Source organism: Camelus ferus, chromosome 22 (genome assembly GCF_009834535.1).
Source record: "Camelus ferus isolate YT-003-E chromosome 22, BCGSAC_Cfer_1.0, whole genome shotgun sequence".
Classification (NCBI taxonomy): Eukaryota; Metazoa; Chordata; class Mammalia; order Artiodactyla; family Camelidae; genus Camelus; species Camelus ferus.
Window position 1 is genome coordinate 27,301,231 of NC_045717.1, and position 22,289 is coordinate 27,323,519.

The following is a 22,289-nucleotide window of genomic DNA, read 5'->3' on the forward strand; positions in this document are numbered from 1 at the left end:
GTCCCAGCTCCATCGCTCACGAACCGGGCGGTCGCTCCGGGCCTCGGGGTCCTCGTCTGTAACAGGGGCACTGACGGAATTCGGCCGTGCGAGTGGGAGGAAGGACTGGGGCCAGCGCTCCCTGCGAAGGCGTGCTTGTCGGGAATCAGTACTTTCGTTAGCGGCATCCCGCACCGCCCACCAAGGGATAGCCCAGGCTCACGCGGGACCCCGCACCCCACGCCCGCCCGCGCGTCCCCGTCCGCGCACCTACTACGCGCCCGCCCGCGCCCCGCCCCCGGCCCCGCCCCGGAGCCCCCGCCCCCCCCGGGCGCCGCAGCCAATGAGCTCGCGGCCCCGCATCCGGGGATCCCGGCGCGGCCACCGCCTCCCGCGCACACACGGCCATGGCGGAGGTGAGTGAGCGGGCCGGGGGAGCCGGCCCCCGCCCGCCCCGCCCGCGCCCTGCCGCCCGGACCCAGCCGAGTCGGGTCCCCGGGCGCCAAGACCCCCGGCCTGGGGTTCGGGAGTCGGGCCGCGGCTCCGCTTCCGTCGGGGCCCGAGGGGTGCGGGGCTCCATCGGCGGCCACCCCCGGCCCCGGCCCCGGCCCCCCCCCCCAACTCCGGCTGCCACATCGCGGGCGGTAATGCGCATGTGCGGCGCGGGGGCGGGGGGCGCGGCGCGGGGAGGGGGCGGGCGGGGGTGAGGCGCGCCCCGGCTCCCCGCCTTCGCCCCCGGCGCGCGCTAACTTGGCCGAGCGCGCCCTCCTTCCGGACCCCAGGCCCCAGCGCGCTGGCCCTCACTCCCCGCGGCGCTGACCCCCGCGGACCCGCGCTCCCGTCGGACCCCGGGCGGGATTGGAGCTCCGGCCCGCGGGGGACGTAGCGCTGCCTTTACCCGCGGCTTGAAGTTACTTCTCCGAGCCTCGCCTGTCCGGAAAGCAGGCCCAAGACCCCTTCCTTCCCCGAAATCCATGGGGCCAGATAGACTTTGTAATTAAGAGTTTTTCCGGCTTGGGGATCTTTGGGGTTTGGAACTGTGATGCTTGAGCAAACTCACCTAGGACCGTCTGGGATACAGACACCGTGTAGCTTCATGTCTGATCAGATCAGGAAGAAAAACTTTCAGGGGCTTTTCTGAATGTTGAACAAGACAGTGCGGACCTGCTCTCACCCTCCAGGGCTCTAGTGGGGGTGAAGTGAGATAACGCGCTTGCTGGGGAGTCAGCGCGCGACATTCAGTCTGGGGACGGTAAGCCGGTGCACGGGCTCAGCCGGGAGCGTCCCGGTGGGCGGGGCCGCCGAGACCCGAGACCCGAGACCCGGGAGGAGCAGGCACGCGCCCACGGGGTGCAGCAGGATCCTGGGTTGACCCGCCTGGTCACGGGGCTACGTGGGTGTCCCCACCCCCACCCCCGGCACAGCTGGGTAGACGTTGTGGAGGGTGGTGACCTTCTCAGGGGCAACAACAGGCCCTGCATTTGCGCCAGAGGGTGTGGGCATCTCAGCGCAAGGCCAGGCTTCCCCAGCCAGCTCCTGCCTTATGCTGTGTTGCTGGACCCAAAGGGTCCTTCCAGAGTAGTTCTCCTTCCTTGGGGTGTTTAGGGAAACAGGCCTCATGGGGGTGGTGCCTGGACTTGTGGATGGAGGCAGAAGCTAGGTCTCACGATGGCCCAGCACGGGCGTGGTGGTCTGTGTGCGCGTCTGGCTCAGGGGCCAGCATTCTTGGCTGGGCAGGTAGCTGAGAGTTACAGGTGGATGGGGCAGAGTCCCCAGCCAGCCTCTCCTGAGAGCTGCTGGGTTTGGCTGTTGACTCTGCCTTGTCAGGGCGGAGCCCTGGAGCCCCCATGGCAGCCAGGTCTGGGTGCGCCCACTACTTCTGTGTACAGTTTGGGGTGGTGCCTGTTGAGTGAGTTTGAGGTGGTTTCCTAAAAGAAAGCCTGTGTGTGTGGCTCCATGGCAGGCAGCAGACATGGTCAGAGGAATGCTGGTCTGTAAAGGATGACAGGTGTGCACATGCCAGTGGTGATGAGCGTGGCCAGCCTCCGCCCAGGATACCTGTTGTGGCTCTGGACCTCTTACTCTGTGTGACCTTGGGCTGGTCACTCCCACTGAAGTGAGGAGGTCTCAGGAGATCTTGGCTCCGAGCTCGCACAGGGAAGCTGAACCCTATGCAGTCACTGAGAGCCAGCTGCCTTGAATCTGTTAAAATGGCGATTTGTAACCAAGCAGTGGGTACCTGTGGTTATTGGCCATGAGCAGGGTGAGAGGAGACGCTTCGTACTGTTTTCCCCACAGCACCAGCTCAACTCTGAAAAACGCAAGCACACCATCTTTGTCTTGGGTCTTCGTTGTCCCAAGATAAAGCGTGTCTCCTTCTTGGACCCTCAGCCTGGTGGTGTGTCGTCCCCCCCCCCCCCCCCCGGATCTCTGATCTCCCCTCACCCTACTCCACCCCCTGGCTCCTTCTGTTTCCTCGTGCAGTCTCTGCCCTTAGAGGGACTCGCTGCGTGGTGCTGTCTGCTGCCCTGCAGGCCTCTGCCATGGAGGCCCGCCCTGATCCCCAGCTGTGCAGCTCCCTCTGCTTTCTCCCCGCAGTGCTGTGCGGGTACACTTGTTACTTGTTTGTTAACTGTGTTCATCTAGACTGGGACTTGTGGGTGGACAGGCAGAACCTGTTTGTCGATTAGCTACTGTGCACTCGCTGGGCCCAAAGGGGTCAGAAGGAGGGATGAGGCGCTAGGCAGTCCAGCAGGGCCACACGCCTCTGCAGGGTGAGGTGGCTGGAGGGTGTCCTGGTTAGCTACTGCTGCATGGTGAATCACCTCAAAACTGTTTCTCAAAGCAAAGATGGCTTTAATTACCTTTCATGGTTTGAGGGTGGACTGGGCTCAGCCAGGCGGTTTTCACTCTGGGTCTCTCACGTAATTGTGGTTGGTTGGTGGCGGGGCTGAGCCAACTCCAGCGGAGGAAAGCTTCCTCATCCAAGTGTGGCTGTTGGTGTGGCCTTTCCCTGGGGCTCGTGCTTCCTCATAGTGTGGCGGCTGTTGGAAACTGCACTGCATGTCACAGACTCGTCCTGGAGGTCACGTAGAACCCCTCCCACCACAGTCGCTGGCCCAGCAGGGCACCGGGAGGGGGCGCGGAACCCCGCCCAGCTCTGAAGGCACCTCAGTGTCCCTTGCCTGAAGGAGGAGCGTCTGGCTTCTCTCACTGAGCACCATGTTCTCCAGCCGCAGCGAGCATCAGTGCCTCTCTCCTCCTCGTGGCTGAGTGCTGTTCCCGCTGATGGTCATTAGGGCTCTGTCCGCCATTTGCCCCTGTGAATCACACTGCTGAGAACATCTGTGAGAGGGTTTCAGCGGAGTTGTGTGTTTTCATTTCTCTTGGGTGTTCCCTCTGCCCTTCAGCTCCCCAGTGCGGCCCTGTGATGTAACAAGAGAGACTAGGCGGCACATGTCACGCGGGAGAACTCGGGTGAGGGGTGGTCAGGGCTTGGGCTTCACGGCATCTTAACAGCAGATCGTAAGTGTAACTGCGGAGGCCTGACACGGGGCCGGCCGAGGAATCCCAGGGCAGCGCCTCGTGGGGGGAGTAGGGGAGGCCGTCTTTCTTCCCGTCTCCTCTCTGCCCACTTGCCTTCTGCGGGCGGTGACCCTGAGCCAGAGCGGCATGTTTGGGGTGCACACTCGGGCTACTGGGTGTGCACCCCGGCTGGCGTTGCTGAGTCGTGTGGTGCCTCTGGCTGTGACTTCTGGGGAGCTGCTGGGGTGCTCCTTGGCAGCTGCCCCTTGTCCCGCCCCAGCGCCCCGGCATTGTCAGCTGGCTTCCTGATCACCTGACCACAGCGGGTCCTGGATTGTGTCTTCGTGGTGGTATTGGTTTGCTTTCCTGATGTTGAGCGTTGATTTTTCACCTGCTTATTGGCCCTTTGTGTATCTCTTTGGAGAAATGTCTATTCAGATCCTTTGCCCATTTAAAAATTGGGTTGTCTTCTTATTAATGAGTTGTAAGAGTTCTTTGTATGTCTGGACACAAGTCCCTTTTCAGCTGTATGATTTGCAGATATTTTGTGTCGTTCTGTGATTTGTCTTTTTCCTTTCATGATAGTGTCCTTTGAAGCACCAGAATTTTTATTTTGATGAAGTTTGTTTTATCTTTTTTTTCTTCTGTTGCTTATGCTATTTGTGTCTTATCTAAGAAACCATTGCCTAGTCCAAGGTAACAGAAGATTTATCCTGTTTTCTTCTAAAAGTTTTACAGGTTGGGCCCTTACGTGTAAGGTTTCTGATCCGTGTTGAGCTAGTTTTGTGTGTGGTGTGAGATAGGGTTGACTTCAGTGTTTTGCATTTGGACGTCCAGTTGTCCTTACACTATTCGTTTGAGAAACTTTTCATTTCCCATTGAATTTTTCTGTCACCCTTTTCGAAATTCACTTGACTGTAAATGTGTTTATTTCTGGATTCTCAATTCTGTTAATTTGATCTGAATATCTAGCCTTCTGTCAGTACCACACTGTTTGGATTGCTGTAGCTTTGGAGTACTTCTAAGATCAGAAGCTGTTCTTCGGTTTCAAGATTGTTTTGGCTTTTCTGGGTCCTGAGTTTTCATATGTTGTTTGCAATCTGTCAGTTTCTACATCGAAGCCAACTGAAATTCTGATAGGCATTCCCTTGAATCTGTAGATGAACTGAAGAATATTGACATCTTAGCAGCAGTCAGTCTTTTGAGCTATGAATATAATATGTCTTTCCATTTCTTTTGACCTTTTAATTCCTTTCAACATGTTTTGTGTTTCCCAGAGTATTAGTTTTGGACTTCTTCTGCTAGATTTATTCAGAAGTGTTTCATTCTTTCTGCTGCTTTGTAAATGGAATTGTTCTCCTTGCCTCCCTTTTGGATTGTTCGTTGCTAGTATGTAGGGATAAAATTGACTTTCACTTGCTGCTCTTGTGTCTTGCAACCTTGCTGAACTCGTTTATTGGTTCAGGTTTCTTTAGTGTCTTCTGTGTCCAAGTTCATGACGCCTGCAGAAAGAAGTCTTTCCAGTTTGGGTTCCTTTTATTTCGTGTTCCTGCCCTGATGGAACCTCCATTATGACGTCAAGCAGGAGAGGTGCCCCTGGTCCCGGGGAGGCCCCGCCAGCCTTTCCTTCCGAGGTGCTGGAGCTGGGGTCCTGTCATGCCTTCAGCGGGGAGCTCCTTCAGTCCTAGTCCGTTGAGTGTTTTTAGCGTGAAAGGGTGTTGAACTTTGCTGAATGCTTGCCCTGCCCCGTCGAGGTGATCACCTGGGCCTGTGCTCTGGTCTGTGATGGGGTGGGTGACTCGCGCTGACGTCTGTGTCCCTGTGATGAGTCCCTCTCCGCCGCCATCTCCAGGGCGCTGTGTTGCTGAATTCCCTTTGCTGGTGTTCTGTTGAGGGGTTTTGTGTTTCTCTTCGTGACAGGTGTTGGTCTAGTTTTCTTATTCTCAGTACACTTCCGAACATGGAGATGATGATACCCGTTATAATGCTTTTATTTGCGTTTAGGAAAAATCTAAGGTATAGTTTATATACCTCAGAATACACCCATCTAAATTGTTTCATTCAGTAGTTTTCAGTATGTTCACAGAGTTTTGAAACCTTCACCTTCATCGAGTTCTAGAACATTCCACATCCCCAAAGGAAGCCCTGTCCCCATTATAGTCACTCCCCCACCATCTCCCTCAGCCCCTGACAGCCAGGAGCCCCCTCTCTGTGTCTGTGGACTGGCCTGTTCTGGACGTTTCACATCCGTGGACTCACACGCTGTGTGTCCTTCTGTGTTTGCTTCTCTCACTGAGCGCCGTGCTCTCGGGATCCGTCCACGTGGGAGCGGGTGTCAGGGCTTCTCTCCTTTTTGGGGCTGAGTAATACTTCATCATACGATGGACCACATTGTGTTTATCTGTCACCTGCTGTTGGGTATGTGGATGTTTACACCTTTTGACTGTTGTGAATCACGTTTCTGTGAATGTGGGTTTACATGTTTTAGCATGGATGTATGTTTTTGGTTCTCCTGGGTGCGTACGTAGGGGTAGAATTAATTACTGGTCCTTGGTAACTTTTTACCTTTGGAGGAATTGCCAGATTTCTCCAAAGCAACTATGTGCCTTTTGAAGGCCAGGTTTCTGGAGGCTGGGACCCTTTTGAGGTGGCTTTTGTGTTGACATGGCCTTAGTGTCTGCCTGCTGGGTGGGGGCCAGTGTGAACTCAGCTGGGTGCCGGCCACGCCAGGCTCACCCTGGCCCTTGGGTGCTGTCTTCCCACTTGGAGGTGGCGCCGAGGTTCTGGAGCTGCCACGCGTCCTCTGACTCAGGAGCCAGGAGTCCCTTCTCGAGGCTGCACACCCAGTCCCATGTGTGGACCCCCCCCCCCCCACAGCCCTTGGGGACCTGATGTCCCCAGGGAGCAGGGCTCTGACCTCGAGATGGTGGCTAACCTGCTTTTCTTCTTCACAGGCCTCCTCGCTGGAGAGGCAGGGCCCTCGCGTGGCCTCCTGCCTCTCTCGCGGTCTGTGCCCCACTGAGCCTGGCTTGCAGACAACAGCAGGTACCTTCCTCGCCCTGCTTCCTCCTGCGCAGGGCACCAGGGCCTCTGCTCTGTGAGAGACGGGATCTCACTTGGCCTGACAGAGCCCCAGAGTCCAGGACCGGGGTGTGCGGGCAGAGTGGCCCAGACTGTCTCCCTAGTCTCCAAGCAGTCCCTCTGGGAGAACGCACCCCCAGGTCCCAGAATCTGTGTGTGGTTAGCAGGCGGGCGCTTCTGCCAGGAGTCGTTTTGTGGGGCGTTCCCATGCAGCGGGCTGACGTGCTGACCACGGCAGGCACAGACACGCCTCGCCGCGTGTGCACACATCTGCACACCTGCACAGGCACCTGCGTGCACACGTTGTGGGCCTCGTCCCTGGTGGCGGCTGGGCCCCTGGGTTTCCTCCACTCGGTCGTCCTCAGCCTCAGCATGGTGGTTGGGACAGTGGGCAAGGAGCTCATGCAGGCTGCTGTCCCCTCTGCAGTGGTGTCCATGGGCTCTGAAGACCATCAGTTCAGCCTCACAGAGATACTCTCACAGAGCTACAGCCTCCGGGAGGAGTGTGAGGAGGCCACGAGGGTCCCGGAGAAGCCGGAAGAGGAGCTGGAGAAGGACCTCGTCTCCCAGGTACTGGGCTGGGCTGTCCCCTGCCTGGGTGGGCAGGGAAGGACCTCATCTCCCGGGTCCTGGGCTGGGCTGTCCCCGGCCTGGGTGGGCGGGGAAGGGCCTCCTCTTCTGAGTACTGGGCTGGGCTGTACCCCGCCTGGGTGGGCGGAGCACCCTGGGCAGCTTCACAGCTGACCACTCGACCAAGTTAGTCTCCAGGCTTCTCGGACTCCACGGTGACGAGAGCAGCCCATGCCCCTGTTTGCAGAGGGCCAGACACTGTGCTGGGCGCTGAGGTCAGGATGGGCCAGGCCTGGTCCCGCCTTCATGGAGCATGAAGGCTCTAGGCCAGAGGGGTGGCTGGACAGTAAACCCAATATTCTCAAACTTTTTGGTCTTGGGAACCGTTTTGTGCTCTTAAAAACTATTGAGGATCTCAAGGAGTTTGTTTATGTAAGTGATACAATAAAGCTATTGTTAGTAGTAATAACATATTTTTATGAAAGTGAAAAATAACTATTTTCCAAAACAAAAAAAAAATTAGGGAAAAGAGTGGAATAGTTTTACATTTTTGTAGATGTTTGTGAATGCTGTCTTTTGAAGCAGATGTTAGCCTGTTGTGATTGGTTCTTTTGGTTGCACTCTAGCCTCATGAGTTTGTCTTGGAAAAGGGAGGAGTATTCAACAATCTTTTCAGATAACTGTGGATATTCTTTGGTGCTGCACCAAAATTAAGCAGGTGGTTGTTTTGTGGAGTGGATGCAGTAGCCACGCCTGGTGCAGTTGCTGTCCTTGGTGTTAAGGCCCAGTGGCCTTGAACTAGGGGCGGCTCTCCTCTGTTGTGGTCTTGTCACCTGCTGCATTGATGAGTCGTTTGCAGGGTGTTGGCTCAGTGACATGTAGCTCTGTCATGGGCCGACAGAGCTCCCGTATAAAAGCTAGAAATCCTACATCTGTTAATACTGCAAACTGGGGCTTAAGATCTCATGTCTGGTAACACCATAAACTAGGGCTTAAACAACAGGACTGTATTTTTTTGCTGTCTGGGAGGCCGGCAGTCCCAGACCGAGGCCTGGTGGGCGCCCCTGGTGGGGCCTGTCTCCCGGCCTGCGGATGGCCGCCTTGTCACTTGTCCCCACGTGGGGGAGCGAGCAGGCTCTCCGGTGTCTCTTCTTCTGAGGACACTAGTCCCGTTGGATCAGGGCTCCGTCTGAGAGGCTGCATTCACTCTGGTTATTTCCATAAAGGCTCCGTCTCCAGATACAGTCATGTTGGGGCTTCATTGCATGAGTTTGCGGGGACACAAGCGCTCAGTCCGTAACACGTCGACCCTGTTCTCACCAGGGGTCTTCTGAGTACTGAGACTTGTTAAGGCATCACCGTGGGGCCTTTATTCAGCTTGGTGCTGTGTGCCACTTTTGCCTGTTTGGTCTCATAACCAAAGCAAATGTCTTTTCTTCGAAAAAGAAAAACCGATGGAAAAAACATTCAACTTGAATTCAGAACTTCTTGAAGCTAACCAAAAAAAATTTAGCTATTCGTTAGCTAAATACCTCATGTGAATTTTTTTCATGTATAACTTTTAAAAATTGATTAAGAAAAAGAAAGAATGTAATGTCCAAAGTAAAAGCAGAAACACCTGCTTTTTATATAATCTTCCAGCAGAAATTGGGATTATCGAGTTCATGTTGTCACATCCAGGTTTTCCAAAACTAGAACTTTCTGCTCAAAAGCTCGAGTTTCACTCTGGCAGCAAGCACAGTCAGTGTTTTCTCCAGAAGTCTAGCTCCCGTGGCTCATGTCCGAGACGTTGGCTGCCCCGTGCCCGGCAGAACGCAGCGTGCGCCCGGGTCTCCCGCTGGGCATGCAGCTCGGTGCCCTCGGGGCGCCTCCCAGTCTGCACCTTCCTGGGCTGCGTGTTCCAGCTTCCTGCTTCCTCCCGCAGAAGAGTGAAATGACGTCTGCCTGGGGAGAGATTTAACAAAGTCCACAGTTTTATGTGGAAATTACAGGATGTTCTTAAGTGCGAGTGAACTCGCCATCCCGTGGCATGCTCATTGGTGCTGCCTGGGGCAGCCTCTGCTAGTCTGCTTCAGTGCAGGTGCCAACGGGTATTACCCTGGAGTTGCCTTCCACGTGGACCTGAAGTCCCCCAGGGTAGAGGGATGGGGTGGAGGCCTGTCCAGGAGGCCGGCAGTGACCCACCCGGTCAGGATGGAGCACGGTAGCGGCCCTGCCTCGAGGAGTCAAGGTTTACATGCGGGCTGAGAAATGGGTTTGAAAGCAATACTGGAGTGGGCGGTGGTGATGGTTTTTGTCTCTCCCTTCCCAGACTTGACTTCTCGTTCCTGTTTCTTGCGGTGTTGTGTTGGCTCCACGTGTCAGAGCAGCCTTCGCTAGCCCTGCTGCTCTTCAGCCTCCCTTCTGGATCTGGTTGTGGTGGGGCTGCTTTGTCCCTGCCTTGTTGGCCCAGTGAGGGGCAGCAACGCCCATCTCTCAGTCTACTGAGGTTTTTCAGAAAGTCAGAAGTGATGTTGGTTTGACCAGATACCTTTTTACAGTCACTGAAGGGCCGTTTTTGCCCCCTCTTCTGGTTTATTTCCAGACTCTGAGTGTCCAAGTGTTGCTTGAACGAAGTTTGCACAGGCCTGTGCCGGGCAGTGTTGCCCAGGGAGGGGGGAGTGTGGGCTTCAGACTGTGAGACCACTGGCTCCACCCTTGAAGGCGGGTGACCTTGGACGGACAGCTGACTTCTCTGGGCTTGGTGTCTCGTTGGAGCCCCTCCTGGGCTGTAAAGGGGTCCTTAGATGAGTGGCTGGGCTTGAGGTCTGGCTGGGGTGAGTTACTGTGACTGGTGTGGGGCAGATGTGCTAAGAGGTGGGGAAGCAGAGCCCCCAGAGCAGCCCCTCCTGATGGAGCCCTGTCCCCCCAGAGTGGCGACATGCCCCTTGAGGAGCTGCTGGCCCTCTATGGCTATGAGGCGTCCGACCCCATCTCGGAGCGCGAGAGCGAGGGCAGCGATGCCACAGCCCCCCTCCCGGACATGACCCTGGACAAGGTGAGTGGAGTCCCTCCCTGGACCCCATGGGGGCATTTGGGGTGGGCGGACAGGAAGGCCCTGAGAGGTAGACGTGGTGAGTACGCGTGAGGCCTGTTCTTCTGCCCGGCGTCCCAGCTGGTGCAGCCACAAGGAGGGGCCAGGCCGGAGAGAACCCCTGGCTGAAGGAGGAGCACAGTGCAGACTGACCTGGAGAGACGCAGCCCGGGTGCTGGTCCCAGGTCCTGGGCAGGTTGTGCTGGGTCAGGAGGGAGGGAGAGCCCCTCAGGGAACGGCTCTGACTGTCCTCAGTCCTGGGCGGAGGTGACATCCCCTCTGGGGCTGCAGGGCTGTGGGCTTGGTCCCCTGGCTCCCTCCCAGCCCCGTGGAAGCCCTCGGTGCCCCTAGAGGGAGGTGCGTCCGTGTTGCCACCATTACTATTGTCCTGGTCGATGTTATTTGAAATCGTTAAAGCAAATTGCAAAAATGTTCTTTACTCTTTTGTTAAAAGGAACAAATAGCGAAGGATTTGCTTTCAGGGGAAGAAGAGGAAGAAACACAGTCCTCGGCCGATGACCTCACCCCATCCGTGACCTCCCACGAGGCCTCCGACCTTTTCCCTGATCAGAGTGGATGTAGGTCCCACCCACTTGTGCCCCTGGGTGGGCAGAGGGAGGGGGTCCCGGCTGCTGGGGCACAGCCCTGGGGGAGCTGCTCCTGCCCCACTGTGCACTGAGGCTGAGTGACCTGGTTCACGTGAGCAGGGAACCTGTTGGGTCCTGTAGCCGGAAGTCCCTTAGACCCGGGCAGTGTCCTCAGACCGTGCTCCCCTCCACTCTGCCCCTGTGTGCCTCAGCAGAGGCTGTGCCGGCAGCGTGAGGCGTGGGGGGTTGGCCTGGGGTCCACGGTCCTGCTTCTGTGCTCCTTGTCTGGGCACACATCCCTCACGCCCCATTGTCTGGCCAGGGCTGGGGTCCAGCCGCCTCTCAGGACGGTGGAGAGTTGGGTGGAGGCCCAGGGGTCTGCTGGCCGGAGCAGGGGGTCTCCACCCAACTCTCCCATCTACTCTCCATCACTTCCTCTCTCTCCCCAAAGCCCGCTTCCTGGCTGATGCGGACAAGGAGCCTGGCTCCTCCACCTCATCAGACACCGAGGAGGACCCACTTCCCGCCAACAAGTGTAAGAAGGTGTGTGGCCTCGACCACGGTGTTGGGGCCTGGAGCCGGGGAGGGGGCCCTGCTGCCTTGCCCCATGACTGGCTGTGCCAGACATACAGTCAGTCACACCCACACACACCTGCCCTCACGCCACAGGACTAGGGTCCGCAGGCAGGGCGCACAGACTGACCCAGGCCCAGCTCTGGGCAGCAGCCCCCTCAGTGCCCCTGTCCACCCTGACTCCCGGGCCTTTGTCTTTGCAGGAGATCATGGTTGGGCCTCAGTTCCAAGCTGACCTCAGCAACCTGCACTTGAACCGCCCCGGTGAGAAGAGTAAGTGGGCCTGGAAGCTGGGGGTGCAGGGGAGAAGAACTGCAAACCGCACTCCCTCAGGAAGGGATGTGCGGTCCCAGCCCGGGTCAGGGGCCTGCCTGGCCTGCCAGGCAGTCTGGGGGTGGGTGTCCTCTCCCTGCCCCTCCCCGCACCCCAGGGCTGCTGCACCTGTTCGTTCATCTGGAATGGGGGGGGGGATGTGGGACAGAAGAGGGAGACGAGGACTCAGAACAATCATCAAGGCCTCCTGGGGCCAGAGGCCGGGGCATGGGGTCTGCGGGATACGCTTGCTCTGTAAAGGGCAGGGGCCAGGAAGGTGCGGCTAAGCTGGGTCCCAGGCAGTGGACATGAACCTCTGTGAATCTGGTGCTGCATAGGACCCTCCCCCAGAAAATGTGCACACGCCTTAGCCACTCCCTTGGAGGATCCCGAGCCCTAGAGTCCACGGGCTACCCTTGCCTCTCCCGCACGCCCGCCCTTGTGCCGTGAGGATAGGAGCGGGCCTCTCCCTCCATGTGGCATGAGACCGGACCACCCGTGCGGAGCGTGCACCTTGTGCGCTGGGGTGCGGGTTCATCCTGTGGCTGCTGGGCGTTAACAGTGGTGTGCGGTTGTGGCTGCGAGTGTCTCTGTGTGTCTTTGCTGGACACGCTCTCCCTCCTGGGGAGCTGACTGTGAGTCATCGGTGGGCGCTGCCCCCGGCTCCGCCAGCAGCGTGGGGATTCCCATTGCTCCGCACCCTCACCTGCCCTTGGTGGTGTGTGTCTGGTGGGTTTCAGCCCTTCTGGTGGGTGTGGAGTGGTGCCCGCTGTGCTTTAACTTGCGTTCGTTCACACGCAGGGCCTGCTCAGGCCTTCCCCCTTTAAGCTGGGCCACCCTTCCCCTGGAGCAGGGGTCCTTTCTGTGCCCCACGTGTCAGTGCCTTGTTGGCTGTGTGCGCTGCGAGCGCTTTTCTGCCCACTGGCGGCAGCTTTGCTTTCAGTGAAGCCCAGCTGATCTCTTTCACCCGTGACGTGTCTGCTTGCTGCCTAGGCGTCTGCGTGTTTGAAGATATGCTGCTTTACTTCCCCCTTACGCTGAAGTCTGTGGTCTAGCCTGATTTCTTCTAACGGGTGGTTGGAGGTGTGGGTCAGGGTTGGTCCCCGCTCCACGCGCTGCACATGGAGAAGTCCCTCCTCCCCCTCTCTGAGCTGGAGTGGTGCCTTTATGGGGTGTCTGGGCACACGTCTGCTTTTTCATGCTTCTCTTGCATTGTTCTCTTTGTGTCTAACCCTGGGTCCCTGCCACTCTGCCTGAATTGTTGCAGCTTTGAAGTAAGTCTGAGACCTTTGTAACTTTCATTGTTGTGCACAAAAGCTTTCAAATAAGCTGTCGTTTGCCTCAAAAATGCCTGCTAGGATTTTGATCAGAGTTGCACTGGATCTTTAGAATAACTTGGGGAGAACTGATATATTAACAGTGTTGACCCTTCCAGTCCATGAATATGTTTGGGTCTTCTTCAGTTACGACAGTGTTTTAGGGTTTTCAGTGTGACAGTCCTGTGACCCTTGCTGGCAGAACTGCATTTTATTATTTTAATTGATCTTGGACACAGTGATTTGGCTAAATTCACTTACCAATTTTTGTACTTTGTGGATGCTTGTGCACGTCTCAATGCACACATTGCATCATTTGTGATACTGTAACTTCTTTCTCTGTGACCTCTGTAGGTGGTGTTTCTTTTTCTTGCCTTATTGCACTGATTTTCCCTCCAGTACAGAAGTGAGAAGTGGTGATGGGGGCTCCTTTGTCATCTTCCCAGACCTGGGGGGACGTGTTCAGTCTGTCCCCATTAAGTGCGATGTTGGCTGAGGATTTTTGTAGATACCGTTTATCAGGTGAGGGAGTTCCTCGCTGTTCTTTGTAGCCGACCCATTTTTGCCATGAATTTTGTCAGGTTATTTTTCTGCGTTTCCTGAGATGGTCCTTTCTGTCTCTTGCTCTGTTAACGTAGAATCCTGATATTCAGGCCAACTGTGCATTCTGGAGTCAGCGCTGCCAGGTCACGAAGGAGCGTCATTTATGGCGTGTGTGTATAGTCAGTTCTGTACTTGCACCTCTGCGCATGGCTAAAACATGTGTAAGGCCAAAGTTAGCACTGGCAGTGCTTTCATGGTCCATTGTGGAAACACACGTGTGCATAAGGTGGAAAGCTTGCGGTGTGGGTGCGACGTGTGCCTGGCCAGGGTCAAGCCAGGAGATGCCTCCCTGCTCTTTCCAGTTCTCAGCTGCCAGCGTGGCTCACCCACTGGTATTTGACACTGTGCTTTCACATTTTGCTGTTTGTTGTGATTTGCTGTTTGAAAAGGCCCCCAGCGTGGGGCTGAGGCCTGGTGTCCTGAGCTCAAGGAGGCTGTGGCCTTTGTCCACAAGAGAGTTACTGGGCTGTTGGCTGTGAGCTCAGGGCTGCTGTGCTAAATAGGGCATCTGTAAACAGACCCGCCTTAAACAAGGGACTGCTCTGCCTAGAGGCTCTCAGGCCCCAGCTCTGCACCCCCTCCCCCCGCCCCCCAGGGCAGCGCACCTTGCCTTTCTGACAGGAGATGAGGTGTGCTGTTCACCCCTGCATCCGTTCTTCGATCTGCGGACTTTAGGGTGTTTGCGAGTACATCCATGGCGACCTTGGCCTGTCTTCCTTCTTTTTTGTCCTTGTTAGGCTTTAGTTTCAGGGTTCTGGGTCCACATGACGTGTGTTTGGAAGAGCCTTGTTCTGGCATCTGGAAGAGTTCCTTCCTGTAAGGTTGTTACTATCTCTTCTTTAGGTGCCTGGCGTTTAGTTTAGTTTTATTTTATTTTTGTGTAAGGCTTTAATTATGAATTCAGTTTATTTAATATCAGCGTTTAGAGTTTCTCTCCCTGCTGTGATGAGTTGTATTTCTGAGAAGTTTATCTCACTCACCTAAATTGTTGGCTTTATTGGCAGAAAGTTGATAACACCCTCTTATTTCTTGGTGTGTGTGGGACCTATAGTGCTGTCCCTTTTTTGAGTCCTGATACTGGCAATTTGTGTTTTTTGCTTTTTAATTCCCTCTTGATGAGTCTCGTTAGTGGTTTGTTCGCGCTGCTACTCTTCAGGAGGAGCTGACTCTGGCTTGTCGATTTCTCTGTTGTCTGATTTCCACTTGACTGATTTTTGCTTTCATCTTACTTCTTTCTGTCTCTTCAATTTCATTTTGTCCCCTCTGGTTTCTGTTGCGACGCCTCCTCTGCCCCGTGGTTATTTAGAAGTGTTCCGCTAACTCTCGGACGTTTAGGGTTTGCTTTTTACCCTTCTGCTACCGAGGTCTAGTTGGACGCCACTGTGGTCAGAGGCCGTGCTGTGACTCGGCCTCTGGAGTCAGCTGTGGTGGACGCGCCCCGTGCTGTCTGTCTGTCTAGTGTCTCTGCCTCTCTGTGTTGTGAGATTTGAAGTGTGGTTTTGTGAATAGCGTGTGCTTGGGTCTGACGTGTTGTCTGTGTGTGACCTTTGGTCCAGTGCTCACGTCCCGTGTCGTGGAGCAGAGGGCTGGCGTCTGCCGGCCTCTCAGTGTTTGCGACTTGTCTGCCTGTTCTCCCTTCCTTTGTGTTGTCTTGGCTTCTTTTTGGTTCATCAGGTAGTGTTACTGTTACTCCTCCTCTTGGAGCTCTTCAGCTTTCATTTCTGTGTGACTGTTTCAGCAGTTGCCCTGGTTTCGCGGGCAGATGCAGCCTGGCCCCAGCTCTCCTGCCCTGGGTGCTGCCTGCACTTGTCCCGGGGTCCCGGCACTGGCCGTCCTCTGCCACAGCTCCAACCGCCCAGGGTGGCCTCATCAGTGTGTCCCGTCCATGCTCAGGGCGATGAGTGCTTCCAGCTTTTGTCTGCCCTAAAAGTATCAACTTTGCTTCAGTTTTGAAGGCTATTTTCATGGGCGTAGATTTCTAGGTTTGCAAGCTTTATTCTTTCAACACTTAACTACATAATTTTGTTGTCTTTTGCTGTCTGTTGTTTCTGTTAAAATCAGCCGTCTGTCCTCTTTCCTCTGAAATCGTGGTCAATTTTTCCGCACGTGCTTTTCCTCCTGTTTCTGGCATTTCGGCTCTGGCATGCCTCGACGTGGTTTTCTGTGTGCTCACCCTGTCTCTGGGCTCTGTGAGCCAGTGCCATCAGCCCTGCAGAACTCCTGGCCCTTACCTCTTCGGGTTTGGTGGCGGCCCACGCTTTGTCCTCGTGCTCTGTGACTCTTGCACGTGCCCCAGACTGCGTTCTCTTTAAGCTTCAGTTTGATTTTTTAAATGAAGTTCTTTCTGCTCTCACTGACCGTGTGCTCTGCTGCTGTGAGCATGGGTTCGTGAGTCCGCACGCTAGTCTCCAGTCCTGGAGTGTCCGTGGGAGTGGGTCTCAGTTCTCTGCTGGTGTTCTCCAGCTTGCCAGTCACGTTGCCCTTAGCCCTGTCATGTTTCAACACATTCGTCACAGTTATCTCGGAGTCCTGCCTGCTCACTCTGGGACTGGCTGTCGGTGGAGCTCCATGTTGTCACATGATCTTCCTCTCCCCTCCATGCGGCTGTAGTGGAAGGCGACACTTTCTCTGCAGAGGGGCCTGCAGAGGGACTGGGTCTGAGCCCTCAGTCCAGACTGGGCCTCGGTGTGGACTTGGGAGATAGAAAGGGGAGGCCACTGGTCCCTCGTCCACTCCCCGCGAGAGGGAGGCTGGCATGGGGCTGCTTTCCACTTTTGGGCCCCTGCACCGGGTGTTTTGTTTGGAGCTTTGGTCCCTGTGACCCTCCCCTGGATGATGGAGAGGTGCTGGCACTGGGGCTGATCCAGGCCTGGCCCTTCTGCCTCTTCCCCGCCTCGGCCTTCCCTCAGCTGGACGCTGCCCCTTCTTGTCCCTCTTTCGTGCCCCTGCCCTATTGCTGCCCCAGGGCAGGACCCCCTTGCCTCCCCTCCCTGGCTTGTGTGATGCTGGGTTCGAGGGACTATGGCAGCTGGAGGAGCTCTTGTCCCAGCGAGGTCACTGGGGCCGCAGTCAGGACTGGACCTTCTTGCTGTTCCCCTGAACTCGTCACCTCCAGCCCCTCCTCACAGGCCATGCTCAGAAGCCCCCCCCCCCACCCCCCACCCCCCCCCGGCTCAGGCTGTGGCTGCCTCCTCCAGGAGGTTGGCTCTGGTCCTGGCTGCGCAGCACTCCTCTGGCCTCCTGTTTGTCATTACCTTGCAGGGCAGGGTGGTGGCGGGCCCAGGCTACCAGGCGGACACTTGTCCTCTGGAGGGGCTGAGTTGACCTGCCCTCAGAGGGGAGTGTGTAGCTGAGATGCGGGTGCAGACCTGGGCCTGTAGCCTGACCTTGGCCCCTTCTGCAGTCTATGAGAACGAGGACCAGCTGCTCTGGGACCCCAACGTCCTTCCCGAGAGGGAGGTGGAGGAGTTCCTGTACCGGGCGGTAAAGCGGCGGTGGCACGAGGTTGCCGGGTCTCAGCTCCCAGAGGGAGAGACGGTGAAGGACAGTGAGCAGGTGGGGCTGCCTGGCCGTGCAGAGGGGCCACAGGCCTCCAGGGCCAGGCCGCGGCAGAGGTGAGGGGAGGGCGGGCACAGAGGGCCTGGAGTGTGTGGAGTGGTGGGGGGCCTGCCATGAGACTCCCACCCAATATGGACCAATGTGGTCATGAGTTCAAGTGAAAGCCACTTGTCCTGGGGAAACGGTGGGTGCGGACGCCCCTGCTGTCACTCCGGGGTGAGCAGGTGGGAGAGTCAGTGAGACCCCCATCCCCAGGCGCTGTACGAGCTGGTGAAGTGCAACTTCAACGCAGAGGAGGCCTTGCGGCGCCTGCGGTTCAACGTGAAGGTGACCCGAGGTGAGTGTGGCAGCCCCGGTGCCCCCGCTGCCCATCCGACCCCGCTGACCCCGCTGCCCCCTCCTTGCAGACGGGCTCTGTGCCTGGAGCGAGGAGGAGAGCCGCAACTTTGAGCATGGCTTCCGCGTGCATGGGAAGAACTTCCACCTGATCCAGGCCAACAAGGTGAGCCCCGTGGTGGGGCGGGGCTGGGGCTCCACGGGTGGGGGGCCTGGGGGATGGCACTGTCAGCTTCCCGCCACTGCAGGAGAGGGTCGTACCTCCTGCGTCCCGGTGACGCCTGTGGTTTCCTGCGTAACAGTGCCCAAGTTGACGTCTTGGTGGGGCTCTGGCTCTCTGGCCTGTAGCCCTGGATGTCTGTCTGGTTCTGCTCGTGGCTTGTCTCCCAGCAGCTGTCCCTCCTTGCCCTTCGCCCCAGTCTGTTGTCCTGCCCTTCTGGGCCCAGCAGCCCTGGCCCTTCCCACTCTTCGCAGGACACAGCGGTGGGGAAGTGAGGTCTGGCCAATCCCAGCCTCCTGTCTGGAGCCTCAGCTCTCCTCCTGGGGGTCGGAGAGGATGAGGTGCCGCTTGGGGCTGGTGTGGGGACAGGGACGGAGCTCGCCCGAACAGACCTGGTGCTGTCCAGGCAGCACTTAGTCCTCTGGTAAGACTGGTGCCCGGCAGCCCCCCTGCGCCTGCCCCGCGGTGCAGGTGGCTCCCGTGCAGAAGCCCATGGCATCTGTCTTTGTTTCTTTGACCCCCTGAATCCCACACACCCTCCCGCCCTGCCAGTGCCTGGTGGCTTCCCATGCCTGGCAAGTCTCTAGTCTGCCTCGAAACTGGCCCCGGGAGGCTGCACTGGCCTTCCTCCCTCCTCCTAGGAGGATCAGTGGATGCGGGGTCTCCCCAGGGAGACCGGACAGCCTACATACGCCCCTGTGCCTGGCACAGGTGTCGGGCCCCCATCCTGGGAGGTGGCGGGTTCTTGCTGTCTGTGGTGGATTTGCCACTGTGGGTGCTGTGGCTGAGCCTCTGGAGTGGGGAGACACCCAGTCGCCGCTGGAGATATGCGGTGGCATCGGGCTCATGCCAGACACAGGCTGGTGGTGTCACCCTCGTCTTCCCAAGGTGTTGGCTTTCTCATGCCACGTGGTACGTGACCTCAACCTGGGTTCATGGACCCTGAGTGCCCTCGCCCGGATGGCTCTCCCTTGGAGTATCAGTGATGCTTGTGCTCTCCGGGCCAGGACTCTGTCCCTGTGGTCTGCACAGGGTCACCGTCCCCACTCCAGTGGGCCTGTGAGGAGCCGGGCACAAGTGGACACAGTCTCCCTTGGGGGCCCTAGGTCTGGGGCGAAGGGGCTGAGCACTGGCTGTGTGGACCTGGAGCAAAGAGCAGGAGCAGTGGTGGGGCCCCGGGGGCACGTTGTACTGAGGCCGAGGGGCCGGAGGCCAGGGGCAGGGTCTCGCTTTGTCCCAGAGCAGAGGATGCCATCACCCACGCCTGCTGTCCTGGGTGGCGGAGGGCCTGGGCAGGTGGGGGCCGGGGAGCTGAGCCCAGCGCCACCCCCAGGTGCGCACGCGGTCCGTGGGCGAGTGTGTGGAGTACTACTACCTGTGGAAGAAGTCAGAGCGCTACGACTACTTCTCCCAGCAGACGCGGCTGGGCCGGAGGAAGTACGGCCCTGCGGGAACCACGTGCGTGTGAGGCCCCGGGACGGGGAGGGGGAGGCACTTCCTGCCCGAGACAGCCCCCTGCAGCCCATCACACATCCTCCCCTGCAGGGACGTGGACCAGGATCTGGACGGTGCTGACCCCGATGGCCCTGGCCGCCCCCGCTCCTCGCCCCCCCTGCCCGCTGCTGCCGACAGCCTGGGCCCCGAGCAGGACCCGCTGGCCCGAATGCACGCAGGTGAGAGGGGACCCCTGTTCTTGGGGCCGCCGCCTCACTGGCACCCCAGCCGGGGCTGCTGGGCCCCGGAGAGTGGCGTCTGGGATCCCGTGCCCCTGCGCCCCCACCGCGGTCTCACGGGTGTCTCGTGGGGGGTCACACACGAGCTGTTCTCAGGGCTCCTTGGCTCTCCATGTCAGGGAACCATGTGTGGCCTGGGGTCCAAAGTGTGGGCTCCGCTCGGCCCAGGTTGGGAGCTGAGCCTCCACCTTCACCTGGGAGACCTGGTGGGTGGGAGCCCGCTCCTGCGTCCTGGGGAATGGAGTAAGACGAGGCCTGGTGGCGACTTCAGCTTCTGAAGGCGACCACAGAGGGGACAGGGGCCTGTGCTCTCTGGGTCTGCTGGACGTGGACATGGGGTTTCTGTCGTCCTGGCTGCAGAGCTGGGTTGGCTCCCTGGTGTGCCCAGAGCTCCTGCTCCCCCGCCCTGCTGAGCCTGCGTACTCTGTTCTGTCTCAGCCCAGGTGCTCCTCCAGCTGATGGGTTTCTGTTGGGTCCATGTGTATTTTACACATTCGTGTGAAAGCATCCTGTGAGGAAGGGTCCTGGGCATTGCTGGGCCTAACAGGCTGGAGCCCCATGCGGGTGGCAGCCTGCGGTGAACATGGGACGCTAGGCGAGCAGGCCTTGGGCATGGGTGCCGCCGGAGCCTGACGGTAGCCGTGCTCTCCCTGCAGGGCCGCCGAGCGTGGGCAGCATTTCCGACAGTCCTGGCGAGCCTGGGGAGGTCCTTCCGTCCTTGGAGCCTGGGCCCTGCTCCATCCAGCAGCTGGATACACCCCCGCCTATGCCCTTGCCTCGGCGGCCCCCAGCCCTGGCTGAACCAGCCTTCTACCCTACTGCCACAGCCACTCCGGAGCCTGGTGCCAGCCCCAGACTGGCTGTGGACTTGGCCCTGCCTGGGGCCCTCCCCGAGGAGCTGCCCCTCATCTCCAGCCACGTGGACATGGACGAAGAGCCCGAGGAGGCCGTGGCCCCTGCACAGGTGGCCTTGTCGGTCACTGAGTTTGGACTCATCGGCATCGGGGACGTGAATCCCTTCCTGGCTGCCCACCCAGCATGTCCGGCCCCTGGGCTGCACTCGGAGCCCCTGTCACAGTGAGTGCGGCCCCTTCCCCTGCCCGCACCCCGGCTGCCGAGCCCCAGCCACAGGCCAAGCCGAAGGGGGGGGGGGCGTTGCCCGCAGAGCCCCAGGGTGGCCTGGCCACGTGGAACAGGCTGTTTGTTTCTTTACTTTTATTCTCTACTTTTAATTTGGCTTATTTATTTTTTTGACTAGGTAATACATTCATATGGTTCAAAATCCAAAAAGGTACAAATGGGGCCAGTGCCAGGCTCCCCACCCCCACCCCAGCCACCAGCCCTCCCCGGGCGCCAAGGACAGTGCTGCCTTGGGAGGCCTGTCAGCACGTGCAGGCACCGTCTGCTGGGGGAGGCAGGGTCGGGGGCCACGTTCCAGCCCCGGCGCCTGAGCTGTGGTCCATGGGGCTGGACTGAGCCTGTCCTGTCTCTCTCGGTCTCCCCCCTGCAGCTGTAACGTGATGACCTGTTGATCCCTGGCCACAGGCGGGCGTGTGTGGCCCACACTGGACTTGGGGCTGCCACAAGGCCTGCCTCCGTCAGTCTTCCCAACCCTCCCCTCCTCGTGGGCCTTGAGCAGTGCCTCCTCTGCTCAGAACACTTCAAGGACTGGGGTGAGCGGTGGCCCCTCCCTCCCCACACGCATGGCACTGCTCAGCTCCAGGTGGCTGTGCCCACCAAGGGACCTATTGGATGGCTGGGCACAGAGGGCTGCCCATCCCGCCCACCAGGGAGATGCAGAGAGCGGGCAGGACGCCGCCCCCACCAGCAGCCTCCGCCGGGGCACCCGTTGCACTCTGCTCACCCGACTCCCTGCACCTGGCTGGACTGCGGGATGCCCCAGCCCAGGGTCAGGGGCAGCTGCTACTCGGTGCCAAACCCCGTGGGGCACAGAGCCATATACCTCGACGTCAGCCTGCCCCGCCCTCCACCTCTGCCCGCTCTCTCCACTTCAGGAAACGCCGCACTTTATGCCCCATCCTCCCTTTCTCCACCTGGGGCCCCTGGCAGCCTCAGGCGTGGGTCTGAGGAGACGGGACTCACACCCCCTGGCAACCAGGGCCCTGTTGCCTGCAGCACCAGGGGGCGGCTCCAGCCCGGTCCCCTGACCCCGCAGGTCCTGTTTCTGTTGAGGCTCCCATGAGACAGCCTGGGGTCCTGGTCCTCCTCCCTCATTTTATTTATGTTTCTGTTTACAAATTGGAGTGGGGTCCTCCGGGGGCAGGGCAGTGCTCCAGGCCCTGGTGTCACCACAAGAGGACGTGGCTCGAGCCTGTCTGCAGGCTGGACTTAACCACACCTCTCTCCCACAAGGACCACACTGTGAAGTGACGACTGCCTTGACCCCGTGCTGTTTTATTTATTAAACTTGATTTGAAGCCCGTGGGTGCGCGTGGTGCATCAGGCCGCTGGGGCTTGGGAGCTGCTGGGGCCACAGCAGGGGCAGAGCTGGGAGGGGCCCACGTCCCAGCAGGGAGGCTGAGGGCAGCGGTGGGGGCAGGTTCTGTTTCCAGTCTGCGGCCCTGGAGTCTTCACAGCCACCGTGTGACTGCACTCCAGCTGGGAAGGGAGGCCTCGGGTGGAAGGCGGATCAGGAACCGGCTTCAGGGCCGGTCCTTGCAGGGCTGGCTGTGCCAGCATCCAGATGAGGGACTAAGGACTCACTTCGGTTGGAGCTTCTGCTTTGGTGCTTTGGAGGAGCTGCGCCCCATGTCCTGGCCCCTGCTCTCAGGGGAGCTCTGCCCTCATCCTCATCTCCATAGC

General features: G+C 58.5%; 1 protein-coding gene across 3 annotated transcripts; it reads left to right on the plus strand.

Moving 5' to 3' along the window:
• Window positions 1–330: 330 nt before the first annotated feature.
• On the plus strand, window positions 331–21,911 carry MIER2 (MIER family member 2). Of its 3 annotated transcripts, XM_032466224.1 has the most exons (15): window positions 332–395; window positions 6,459–6,549; window positions 7,013–7,155; window positions 10,067–10,192; window positions 10,683–10,806; window positions 11,267–11,358; window positions 11,592–11,661; window positions 17,023–17,174; window positions 17,433–17,514; window positions 17,585–17,679; window positions 19,067–19,191; window positions 19,279–19,406; window positions 20,123–20,543; window positions 20,725–20,757; window positions 20,977–21,911. In XM_032466224.1, exons 1-14 carry the CDS (start codon window positions 387–389, stop codon window positions 20,726–20,728), a joined length of 1,662 nt encoding a protein of 553 aa, XP_032322115.1. In that variant the 5' UTR covers window positions 332–386; the 3' UTR covers window positions 20,729–20,757; window positions 20,977–21,911. The 3 variants fall into 3 exon arrangements, with proteins under 3 accessions (XP_032322116.1, XP_032322115.1, XP_032322114.1); XM_032466225.1 differs by lacking the exon at window positions 20,725–20,757 and having other exon boundaries at window positions 331–395; window positions 20,294–20,543; window positions 20,977–21,909; XM_032466223.1 differs by lacking the exon at window positions 20,725–20,757 and having other exon boundaries at window positions 20,977–21,909.
• Window positions 21,912–22,289: the final 378 nt, after the last annotated feature.